This window comes from Falco cherrug, chromosome 5, assembly GCF_023634085.1.
Source record: "Falco cherrug isolate bFalChe1 chromosome 5, bFalChe1.pri, whole genome shotgun sequence".
Lineage (NCBI taxonomy): Eukaryota > Metazoa > Chordata > Aves > Falconiformes > Falconidae > Falco > Falco cherrug.
In genome coordinates this window covers 47,571,535-47,583,755 of record NC_073701.1, presented here as the reverse complement: position 1 = coordinate 47,583,755, position 12,221 = coordinate 47,571,535, and the positions used below count along the sequence as shown (strand labels likewise).

At 39.7% G+C, this 12,221-nt stretch overlaps 1 protein-coding gene across 6 annotated transcripts in view; it reads right to left on the bottom strand.

Moving 5' to 3' along the window:
• The window catches only part of ANO4 (anoctamin 4), a 198,143-nt gene that overhangs the window by 30,813 nt on the left and 155,109 nt on the right, over nt 1-12,221 (bottom strand). For all 6 annotated transcript variants that reach the window (XM_055712557.1, XM_055712554.1, XM_027812375.2 and 3 more), the window contains 3 exons: nt 10,036-10,118; nt 4,078-4,218; nt 1,280-1,444 (listed from right to left, as the gene is read on the bottom strand). In XM_055712557.1, the coding sequence (XP_055568532.1) occupies nt 1,280-1,444; nt 4,078-4,218; nt 10,036-10,118 (389 nt within the window). The remainder of the gene's footprint in view (nt 1-1,279; nt 1,445-4,077; nt 4,219-10,035; nt 10,119-12,221) is intronic.

Below are 12,221 nucleotides of genomic sequence, written 5' to 3'. Positions count from 1 at the left end.
AGACAGAATAATAGTTTCCACCTCTTCTTTCTGTCCTTTCTCAACATACAGACCCACATTAGGGAAAACACAGGAAAGTCGACAGTTCTTGACAGATTGTCCTAGCCACCAATACAGTCTTGCCTATGCCAAGGGGAGAAATGAAGTCCTGCAGAAAAGCCTCTTGGAATTTCCTGCTATATAAATGAGGGGCTGTTAAAATTAATTTTTAGATTATGAAAAGGCTTGGGTATTGCACAGAAAAGAAAGCAGTCTCCAGTCCAGCACCTGAAAATGTGCAGGCCTGAAATAACATCTCATATTTCCCCTGGGAAGTAAGTCAGCATATCTGCTGGAGCAAAGCCTAACATGCTTTTTGGAGAAGATGCTTCCTTCTGAGTGGATAGAGATACCCCACCCTGACTCCAGTACCTGGATGGTTTGTAGGCTGATTCCTCCTCCTCCCTGAGATGCATTCTTATAATGTCAGTTGACAAAAACCTGATACTAAAAGGCCATATACCTCTTGGCAAGAGCAACTAATGGAAGACATATTGCTATCACAGCAATATACAGAAGTATCTGCATCTCGATGGAAGGACGACACTCATTCCCTATCTAATCTATATTATGCTGTCTTACTGGGACTGTTACCACATAGAAATTCCATTTTTGTCTTTGCCCCAAGTCTAGTTCCAAATTAGTTCACAAGAATAGCTTGACCTTAGCCAGCCCCCCTACAATGCACCCAGACCATGTCTCTGGTGTATCTTGGCAAAGGCCATAGGCAACTCATGGAACAAGTCATGTCTGCTGAAGCTTTGTGAAGTTTACAGCCCAAGGAAGTTCTCCTACAAATGGACATTATGTCTGTATATGCATATCCTCACTGGTAAACTATCGTGAAAACTGAAGCTGGAATTACTGAAACTAGTACAGGTAAGAGTTAAGATTGGCCACTGTATTTAAAAAAAATAAACCAAAACACTAATTAAAAAGGAGGATATTAATGAAATAGACTGAAACCTGCAAACATACGAAAGGAAAAAACAGGCAGAGGTTAAAACAGGAGTATGGACATGTTTTTAGAACATTCAAACGTGCTTTTCACTATGTTTTAGGTTTGAAATTGTACTTTATACGTACATTACTTTGCAGTCATTTATGTCCATCAACAATAATGCCATGTCTGGCTTAGCAAGACATTCCATTCCTGCTGGAAAAGGAACCTAAAGCACTCAGTGGTCTGCAAGCTGATCTGATGCTCAGGTATAACTTTGGATATGTTAGTTTTACTCACCACATTTAGTAGCATGATGATGCAAAAGTTGATGCACACTGCAGTCCCTGTAGTTGCAACCTGAGAGTTATTCCTGATTAAAGCCCACTTAAAGGCAGCAAAAGTGCTGACAGTCACAACACGGTAAATAACAATTCCAAAAACAGCAGCAATCACCACACAGATCTAAAGCGGGGGGGGGGGGGGGGGGGGAACGACACAAAAAAAAAAAAAAAACCAAAACCAAAAAGAGAGAGAGAGGAGAATCTGAAAACATTCAATAGAACAGGAGTTGACTTCTTCCTGCAAGTCTGAAAACTAAAACAAAACAAGATTTGAAAAATACATCCATTTTGATTTCAGAGAAAGGTTTCAACAAGAATATTCTTCTTATTGTGAAGTCATTTTTATTTTCCATAGTCAAAAATATCTTTGAAATCATATTAAAATACTCTTTAGTTTTAAACATTTTCTTGAAAATGTACCTCTTCCTTAGTATTAATATGGGAAACAGTGTTGCCAACTCTGGGAATTAGAAGTTTTCCTTACACGCATGTTCCCCAATGTGCAAAGGCTAGTCCCAGGCTGATGTCCCAACTTGATGATGTCACATTTGGGATGGATTTTGTGCTCTGATGGACTTCACACTTACAGGAAAAACTGTGTCCATCTGTAAGCACTGCCTCAACAACAACCCTGACAACGTACTCTAGCAAGTTGTTTCTTGCTACAGTTCTGGAAAGATTCTATCTAGGGAAGATATCTGGAAAGATTCTATCTCCTCATACCTCAACAAGGTAACAAATTCAATTGCCCTTGTAATTTCTTCTCTGATGAGACTTTCAGCAAAAGTGACAGTTATAATGTGAAAGCCATGCAGCTGAGCCAGGATGCTAAATTACTTGATGTTCTATATGCAACAGTTGAGTACTAAATGACAACTGTTTTCCATTGTGACCAATTTACGTCACAGTTTAGCAAGGTATCTAAAGGACAAACAGTTGGGAATTAGCTTGGGTGACTCATCTCATAGAAACTCTGACACAGGGCTTATTAGATAAGGAGAGTTACATACAGACAGCTTAAACCTATCAAACCAGAAATATACCTAAGCTAATTGAATAGGCAAAATTATTTTGAAAACACTGAATACTAATCAAGCTGGTTTAATGTTTTATTACTTACAACACTGATTGCCATAATCCCAGTACAGAAGAAAAAGTGTGCATGAATGTGAAGGATTCTCTCTGGGTTCCCTGCATAGTGTTGAGGGGAAGGACCACTTTCCTTTGTTAACAGGGAAACACTAACCTGGTTCCAGGTGTATTAGTAACTGCACTGTGAGAGTCAATGCCATGAAATTTTGGGAACTGCTCTAGCTTGAAGTTTTGGTAAGCATATATCTCCTGTGCTTAAAGCTATAATTTTTGAGGAATATTTTTACCTGAATGGGGGAAAATTCAGAGTTTTTCTAACTCACTGGAAGCCCACGCTATGCCAACAGTAAAAAATATCTTCAGTGAACATAATCCTTGTCCTGTTTCAAGGACTGTTATGGAGACAATTTGTGGTGCATGCAATTCAGAGCAAGGCTACTCTCTCTGGCATTTTGAGCAAGATCTATCACTAGGCTAAGAAGATTAATGACGTTTGCTAAAGGTAGGAAGTGAAAACTGTCCCCCTTAGGAAAAAAAAATAATATTTATATATAGGGAAAATATGCAAAATGTTGCAGGTGTAGAATCAGTTCTGAGCAGATACTGCAGTCCTGAGCAGACCTAAGTGTCTTCAAGGGCTGAGCCAGACAGTACCCTGACTCCTCATGCCCAGTGTTTCTCTATGTTTCTCTGTCCATTCATCTGACATACCAGAGCACAGTTCATCTCAAAAATGCTCTTGCCTTTCTTGTCCAAGATTGCTTTGGACAATTTTAAAGCCATTAGTTTCTTGCAAGCCCTCTGCCCTGTTCCCTCACATCTCATTCAAACACAAAGTTGCTGGGCTAGCTCATTTACCTGGCTCTCCACAGCTCCTGAAATTATACACATATATCTAATTTTCTAGCCCCCTGGAAAAGCCCTAGTAAACTCCACAAGGGTCTGAGTTGAGGCCAGTTGTGTTTTCAAGACCAGTCATACCACTGCTGTTGTCATGTGAATAACAGTGAGTAACAACAGCTTCAGTGAAGTTAGAGGATGGGGGCATTTCAGCAGAAATGCATGTATCTCTCTGTTAGGTGAGATTTCGCTGCTGCATTTAGTTTTGCACTTCAGAAGGTGGGGAGATGTCTCATTTTACACAAGTAACATCAGTTTCTCCATTTCAATTGCATTAGGAGTATGAACCCTCTTTCCTTTCTTCCTCAATACACTGAAAAACCAGGACATATTAACATCATTAAGGCACCTTAGCTAGGTTCTCTGTAGAGTTTGCGAAGAACTGCCTCTTCCTTGGCATGTCTCCCCAGCACTCTGCACTGTCTACACAGGGAAGGCAAGTAAACCAGTGAGCCAGTTCCGTCAGCTGAAGCTGGAGCCTAAATGTGAAAATGTCACTATTCTGGCATGTGTGTTGCTACATAGTGTTGTACGTATAGCCTTGAAGGAAAGACTTAACTATCTGTGAGACTCAATGAAGAGTAAACTAGTGTAGCACTTTAAGAAACTCAGGTGATTTTCTATGTATTGATTTTCAGCCTGTGGTGAACATGCTAGAGTTTATTTCACTTTCAAGCAGTCATACCTAATATCCATACTCTCTCAGCAGAGGTAATATTATTTTGTATTTTTTCAGCGGTAAATAAATAAAAGTTCTCAAACCATAAAAAATATTCCAGATGCAGAAACAATGAGTCTGCTGCATTTATCTGCAAATGCTTGATAAGGCTCTGGCTTCCCGGATATGGGGTTCATTCGTTCTTTCTTGGAGTACTTGGCTTCAAACTGCGGACGTATTTCCTCCTAAAGAACAGACAGACAAGGTTCACATACAGCACAGGTAGGAAAGATTCTGTAGGAAACTTCATTTGTCAGATACTGTTGTTGGGAATTACATCTTTGAATTCAGCAGGTGGTACAGCTACTATAAAAGCTGAGCTGTGAAATCAGGTGTCCTTCATGGGGACTAGAATAAATCACTGTACACATGAAAACATATTGGAAGTAATTAGTAAAGTCATCTAGACAATGCCTTTTGAAACTATATGACTGTAAATCAAATCATTTTAAAGTTCATACCACAGAGTTTTCCAGCCTGGTATTATCCTATAGATACTGGAATTCTACATCAGAGAAAAAAAGAAAAAAAAAAACAAACCACCAACTTTTTTCCAAAACTAATTGCCATTTGCTAGGTAATTGGTTACCTTCCCATTATCAGAAAGAAGTTTCTCAGCATTTGAAGAAGCTGCCATCATGCCATCTAATACTGCTCAATCCCTTCCCAGCTTGGACAATATTATTAGCAGGAACAGCTTTCAGCAGCAGAAATATCAAGTCCTGCTTTGCCATGAAAACTCTCTTCTGAAATAAAACCTGGGGTTTCTTGGGGAGAGGCTTGGTTACATCTGTTTACAGCATTGTCAGAAGACAGGCTCACCCTTAGTTGCAATAAGACCTCACATTTTTCAGCTGTAGTAGGGCTACCCCACCACCCTGCCACCTGGGATGTTCACCAACAGCTGTATATCCTGTGCCACCTCACCCAAGTTTGACATCAGAGATGCTGTCAGAGATGAGACAAAGCACCAGGCTGTGAGGATGAACTGTCACAGCTGCTGGCAGTACATTTACATTAGATCAAGTTTTACAATGCTCTGATGCATGCTGGAGAACTGCTCCATGGTAAACTGGCTACAAGGGAGCACACAGGCAGCTATGGACTGTCTTTGCAGCTTTTCCACCAGGTCTCTGCTGTGTATTTCTTTATAAATGCCAAGAACCCAGCTTACCAATTTCAGTCACTTCCAGCCCTTCAACTGCATTTAATTTAACTTTGACTGAAAGTTGTAAATACCTGGACCTTAAATGACTGCATTGAAATAGGTGAATGTTAACTGCTCATACAAATATTTAGAATGTTAATAAAAATAAGATATCCTAAAATTCTACACCCTTTTAATAAAATTCTTCCCGGGGGGGGGGAAGTTACATCTCATTCTCTCGAATTTTGAAGGCACTTTCTCAGTACAGTTAATTTCCAAACTCAAGCAGCAACCTGGTAACATAGCATTAAAAATCTGAGGCAGGTATGCTCAGTGGCAATGCCTGTGTTACTAATTACATGCTTGAGGAAATCAGCCCTACACTAGCTATATACAAAGGCTAGACATGTTTCTGTGGAGGCAGGGTAACACCTTGCTCTTATTCTACCTTGCTCAAGCTGTTCCTGTCATATCAGGGCTGAAGGCTGCTGAGCAGACCATAACCTAGCAAGAGAAACACTGCAATTAGTATCCCTGTGTTCCCAGGGACAAGCAAAAGGCCAGAGTGTGATAGCATTGAAGCAGGATGCTTGAGAATGACACCCTGTAAATTGTGCAAGGGCTCTGCCAGTTGGCTTACTGAGTCAGAGTCATGTACAAGAAACCCTTTTTTCTCTACAGCTTTCTCTAAGACAAGGTTTGATTATGTTTTAAAATCTGCGCTAAGGGGAAGTCCTTGTCATATCCACCCATCCATGCATCTAGGTATCTCCTGCGATCTCCACTCAATTCAGATAATGCAAGTGGTGTTTTTACAGATACCCTCTACACAAAAATGAAACTCTGACATGAACCTTCATACCTGTTTAATGACACTTAGCAATGCTAAGCACAGCTTGGGGTAGGAAGTGACCAGTACTATATCTGTCTGAGCTTAATGACAGAAAGTGACACTGAAGAAAAAGGAAAAAGTACGCTGTAAACAGCAACAGAAGCCATATTTCAATGGAGAGTGCCAGGAACTCTGGTTGGTTTCTTGTTGTATGCCCAGCCAAGACCCAGTTACTCTCCATGTCTCCCACCTTGCACCTAATTTACAAGAAAAGGAAATCCAGATATGCAGGTTGAGAGAGTCAGAACACATTCAGCTCATGTCCCCAGGCTCGGTGACCTGGACACTGCAGGGGCTGCTGCATGATTGCTTTGGGTGAAAATCTAAAGTAGTGAGGAATTCACAAGGTTGTATATCTGAACAACTTCAATTCTGCTTCCCATCATCTTCATTGTTTCATTCATTTGTCTCTTCATTTAGAGCAGAGAAGTGTTAATGAGGTGATAGGAAGCCTTATAAATGTTTCCCCCCCCTGCCCCCCCCACCTATTGTTGGCAGGAATTAATAAATTTCCCTCTGTAGCAAAGCCTAATTTTTCAATTTGACAATGAAAATTAAAGCAAGCAAAAGCTAGACATAGCAGATAATGTTAATAAAAATAACAATCTTTATTATCAAAAGCTTGTGACTTAAAATGGCAATTAGAAGTCTTCAATTGATTTCTTTGAAATAACTAATAAAAGAAATCAGCTGATTTTTTCCAGTGATAACTGAATGGAACATAGAGAGGAAATTTAATTAGCACTGATTTTATTAGAAAGTAGCACTGTAGGAGTAAAATTTTTCACCTTATGGAGGCAAAATTCTCACTGACATCTCAATGACATGTACAAATTTATGATCAAACTCAACAGGATGTGTCTTTTTCAATCTACACAAAACAGACTGTTCTCCTTCCTACCAGCTTCTCAAATATGGATCATTTCAACTCTCTACTCACAGAAGAAACCATACTGATTTCAGGAGTATCAAGTATGGATTAATATGTGCTGCCTTAGGCCAGATCTTTCTGCACTAAAAGAGCTACTCTAAATCTCTTTGTAAAATATATCCTTCTCTTTCAGGAGGTTTCTGAGTCCCTCCAGTACTGGATTCTTGCAGGAGTCCTATCCTTTCTATCCAAGGATATATTGTCCTCTATAGCTCAGATGTAGAAAGAGGATTTGTAAAAGACCGAAAATCTGAATCTTGATCAGATTGATAGAACCCCCAGAAGTAAGTCTCCTTGCAAAGCTTGCGGTTTGCAGGTCATCCTGCTTGCAGCTGAAGGCAATGGCAAAGTGAAGAGGTGGACTTCGAACCACAGAACAGGGAAATGATCTCAATGCTTTCTCACCTGGGCCACTTGCTTCCAAAGTGTGACTGTCTCAGGGGCAAAGTCCTGCAAAGACCCCAGTGCCAATGGAAAAGGTCAGCATTTGATACTCAAGAGGAAGAGACAATGGTCCATAGAACCTTAGAGCAAGGACATGCTTGAGTTGTGCAGTAAGTATGGGCACTTGCAGCTGGAGCATTTTCAGAGAAGACACCTCTAAGTATACCTTCCTGAGATCTCACTGAATGCTGAACAAAGGAGGAACTGATGCCTCAAATGCCAATGAGATACTGATGCTCTGATGACTGGTCACATAAATCTTTGCAAAGCAGCCAGTTGAGCTCCTATTGGCATCTTTAACCTCTAACTTGGGAGAGAAAGGTACCTTCTGGCACATGGCTTCTGAAAGGACTGCTACCTCCTGCTGTAAAGACTTGAAAAACTCCCTCTAGAACTGTAAGAAGGTGCAAGGAATAGGTCTGGAGAAGTTACACTCACCACTGCCCCAGGGCACTTGACCAAGGTCTTGTTGACAGAGCTCATTGGAAAAAGTCTGGTGTGAGAAAGACCAGCTGGCCATCAGCAGGGAATGGTCTGCTGATTCAGAAATCCTCTGAAAATTACCAACATGCATGTGTCACCCTGAAGCCCAAACTGAAATAATCTGCCTGTGGAACGTAAGCACCTCTTATAAAAAAATAGTGTTATTTGATAGACATCATGAAATAAACACACCATATTTCTATGAGGATAGTTTCAACTACCAGAAGCTCTTTCAGGCTCTCTGACTGGAAGAGGAAAAATGTAGCAACTGTATTCTCTTTGGTCTTTTCAGTGTTTATTTCAGCTAAAGACTTAGTTGCATAGGCATGCTAATGCTCTCCCAAAAATGCTTAGAAAGAAAAGAGTGACTCTTGAATGGGAACGCTTTCCTCCAGGCTCTGCAAGAGTAGTAGCAGCAAGGTTTGGGCATAAAGAGGAGAGGGGAACAGAATGGGGAGTGGTCCTGAATGGGCTTGAAGCTGTTGTGCTCACACCTGAGCAAAAGCCTCCTTCAAGCACTACCACAGCAGCCAGAAATCACTTAGTATTATTACATGGGAAAAAAACCCCCAAGCAACCAACCAACCAACAAACCAACCAAAACAAAACAAAAAACCAAAACCACAGCATCACTTAAGGACAACCTTACCAGGAAATTCAGTATTTGTAAATGAACTGATCATAGAAGATTCAGGTAGACTGGCTTTATAAATCAGCATAATCCCAAATCCACTTAGACTAAATGGTGAAAGGTGCAGATACATAACATCCCAAACTATAAACATCTGCAAGACCAGGCTTCCTGGGAAAAACATTAAAAGGGCCTCATACTGTTCCTCCTTGTATATTTGTTAGTTTAAATTCTCCTTCTTATTCTGGGGACACTGAGCTATAATCCTGACTTGGAAATGGCATCTCTCTTTTGCCTCTTGACAGCAGCAGCAGTAGCTTTTTTGCAACCAGCCATGAGGGGCCATGATCACTGCAGGTCGATCCTGACCAGTATTTGAATGTCAGGCAGGACCATCGGTGTGGTCCCTCTGTAACTCATCAGCACTGGCAAAAGCAGGCTGCTAATCTCAGGAGAGTTAAATCAGCACTAGAGTATTTTCTAAATTTACGACAGTAGTCCTGAAGTGTCACCAAGAATTGACAGCATATATGCACAAATGATAATGTTCCTTTTGCTACAAAGAAAACAATTTCTAGTTGTGTAAGTTATTTTCTGTGATGTTCTTGGATTATTTTCTTAGTCATTAAGCATTAAAAAAATAATCCTATTAGCAAATGAGCAATTGTACAGTTTCATGTGTTCATTGAACTACAGTGCCTTGTAGAGACAAAAATCCTGTAAGTCAGAAGTCTGTTTCTCTGCTGGCAAGATTAATGAAAAAGAAATTCTTCCACAGAGGCAGAAATCTAGAAGTTCAACAGCATTGAGACCACAACAGCAGCCTCTTACAGTCCCTCCAAGACCTTCAGGACAGTCTCTGGAGGGGAAGGAGAGCAAACTGTGGACATCTATATGTCCAAATCCCTCTCGAGCGCTTTTATGCAACACCCACTGAATCTTGCTTTTCTCCTGCATAATAAAACCTTCTAGTGGAAAAAAAACCTTAGACCTCAGCTCTCCATCCCAAAACCATGCTGTTTCTTTCTGGTAACCACCACAGAAAAAAAGTCAAGGCTATTTTTTGCTGTTTAGTTTCCTCCCTAAGGGGACTTTCTCTATCAGCAGAGGATGAATTAAATCCTTTGAGTTGGTTCATCTCCCTCAGTCTCTCCATAGCGCAGTATACTTAGGTTACCAGCACCTGAATGTTCAGAAGCTGGTACAAGCCTCACAAGGATTTCTTCTCCATCAGTATTCTTAGTGGCTATTTAAAATGATAGATAAAAGCTCATTTGCCAAAATGAATAGTACCCTGTGTTGTAAAGAATTTCCTTGGATTCAAAAGTAAAAATTTTTATCTAAAATGATTATTTCCTATTTTATGAAGATTGGAAGAATGAATTTAAAATATTTAGAAAAGAAAAACATGCTTACATTTTTACACAAAACTTTTCATATTAAAGATTAAAGAGTACATTTTTTTTATACACACCTCTTCTTCTTCCCAGTCTATCAAGTCCCAGTCATACGCAATTACTGCTCGCCTTCTTTTCCAAAACTCCAGAAATACAGTTGCTGCAGCAAACAGAAAAAAAATTACGAAAATGTTTTTAAGTCAAGAAAATGTTAATACCTATCAAAGAACTGTTGAATGAAGCTGTTACATTATTTTAATTTCTTTGCATAAATGGGTTCCTTAGAACAGCAAATCATGCTGATGATCAAAACTGCTTTCAAAAAGCATTGCTTTCTAAGGATTACTTTGTCTGCTTCAAATATGATTGAGGCTTTACAGATTTCATTTAGTGCTAATGAGAATGTTTCATTTCTAACTAGCCAAGGAAGTACTCTCAAGAATAAAATTGTTCCTGTGAGTCATCATTGCTAGATAAAGCAGATTTCTCATGAAGCTAAGGGTCTCTGTGAGCTATTGTAGATTAACCAGTAACCTTCCTTTTTTGAAGACCATTTACAGTACACAGAAAGCGGAACCCAGAGGAAGCACATTTTCGCATGTGTGAATCTGCAGAGTACTACTGAGGAAATGGGAACTTTTGTTTTACACCTTTCTAATCCAGCCCATTTCTTTTATACTACATGACTGTGTATATGTGGTGTGGAATTAATATCTGACAATTAAACATTGTGCTGTACAGCCCTTATTGACAGAGTTCAAGATGGTGTAATATGCCTCTACATGACTATGCTTCCATTTTGTGATGGAAAGAACAATTAAGGAAGCACTCAGTCATTAAATAATGTGTTCATATTGTGGGGATTAATACTGGGCCTGTTTATGGGTATATAAGGTTTTTTGATTTGTTTTGTTAAAAGACTGTAGAAGCTGCCTAAAGCTAACACAATCAATGGGGAGGCTTCCTCTACCGCTGTGAGGTTTGGCTCTTCCCTTTGTTGCTCACTAAAAAGCACCAGGCTGATAACCTCTTTGTTCATGAACTAGCACAGTATCAGCTGTAACAGTGTCACAATCGCCTGGCAATACGTTCCACATCCAGTCCTAAAAGCCTCTCCTTAACAGACTATCTGCCCTACTGCAGCATACTGATAGCGATGCAACATGATACTAAACACTAATATCAATTTGGTGAAAGTGAATTTTTAGCTAGTAAGAATTATTATATTTTAATGTATTAGCCAATGCAGCTAAGATATTCTTAGAAAATGAACACTGCGAGCAGATAAGGTAAGGTATCAAAAACATGTTTAAAGGGGCAGCTATTTGGTTTGAAGGCTTTTTCATATATCACATCATCCTTTTCCTGAAAGCTGGAGTTATGTTACACCAGGTAACCAGCTGCTTTGAGTTAATCTAATAAAGAAAGTAAGTTCAATCTCCTGAGCCTAATGTTTCTATGACTCTTTGTAACAATGTCAGTATGATTGGTTGGGATCAGCAAAACTAGTAAGTGCTAACCAGGCTCCACTGCTGCTGAAACACCACAGTGTTCATTCCTTGACTTGTCTTCTGGTGGAGCTGCTTCTCTCATATTAACTCATATTGAATTATTTTGTATAGGCTAAACAAGCAGCCCTGAACTTTTTGGAGACCTGGGAGAAACAAGGCTGATTGATTACTACCAGTCTGTTTCCATTCCAAAAAGCAGCTGGAAGCAGGACTCAAATGGGTGTATGAGTCCACAGGCATGAACCTCTCAGATAAGTCTCTGCTGAGCCATACTTTTCTTTCTTCTTTTGCACACACCTGGGGTGAGGAGTATTTAGTACATTTAGCACCTGTCAGTGTAAGTTTGTTCAGTTACTGAAGCTTCTTTAGAAAGCTATTTTGAAATCATTAAGTAGCAAATAGGATGATCTGCATAGTGCTGTTTTAGCTTTTACTGTGCTGTGCTTTTCTTCCTCTACCCAGGTCAGTATGCACTTTTCCCTTGCTAGATATTTAAAATTGTGCTATAAATAACCATCCTTGATTGATTCACAGTACTACTGAGGTCTTCTAGAAACATACTGCATTTTGAAATATCTCTGCTTTTTTTCTAGTCAAGTAATCACTAATACCCTGTATCACACTTCAGCATTCTTTTCTGACTTTAACAGCTCAACAGGACACGGTTGTACTTTTTGTTCTCCCATTTTCCAATTGGTATGTTTAAACCAGATGCTAAGAATTCTCCAAAAATCCTGCTCGGAATTTTGAAT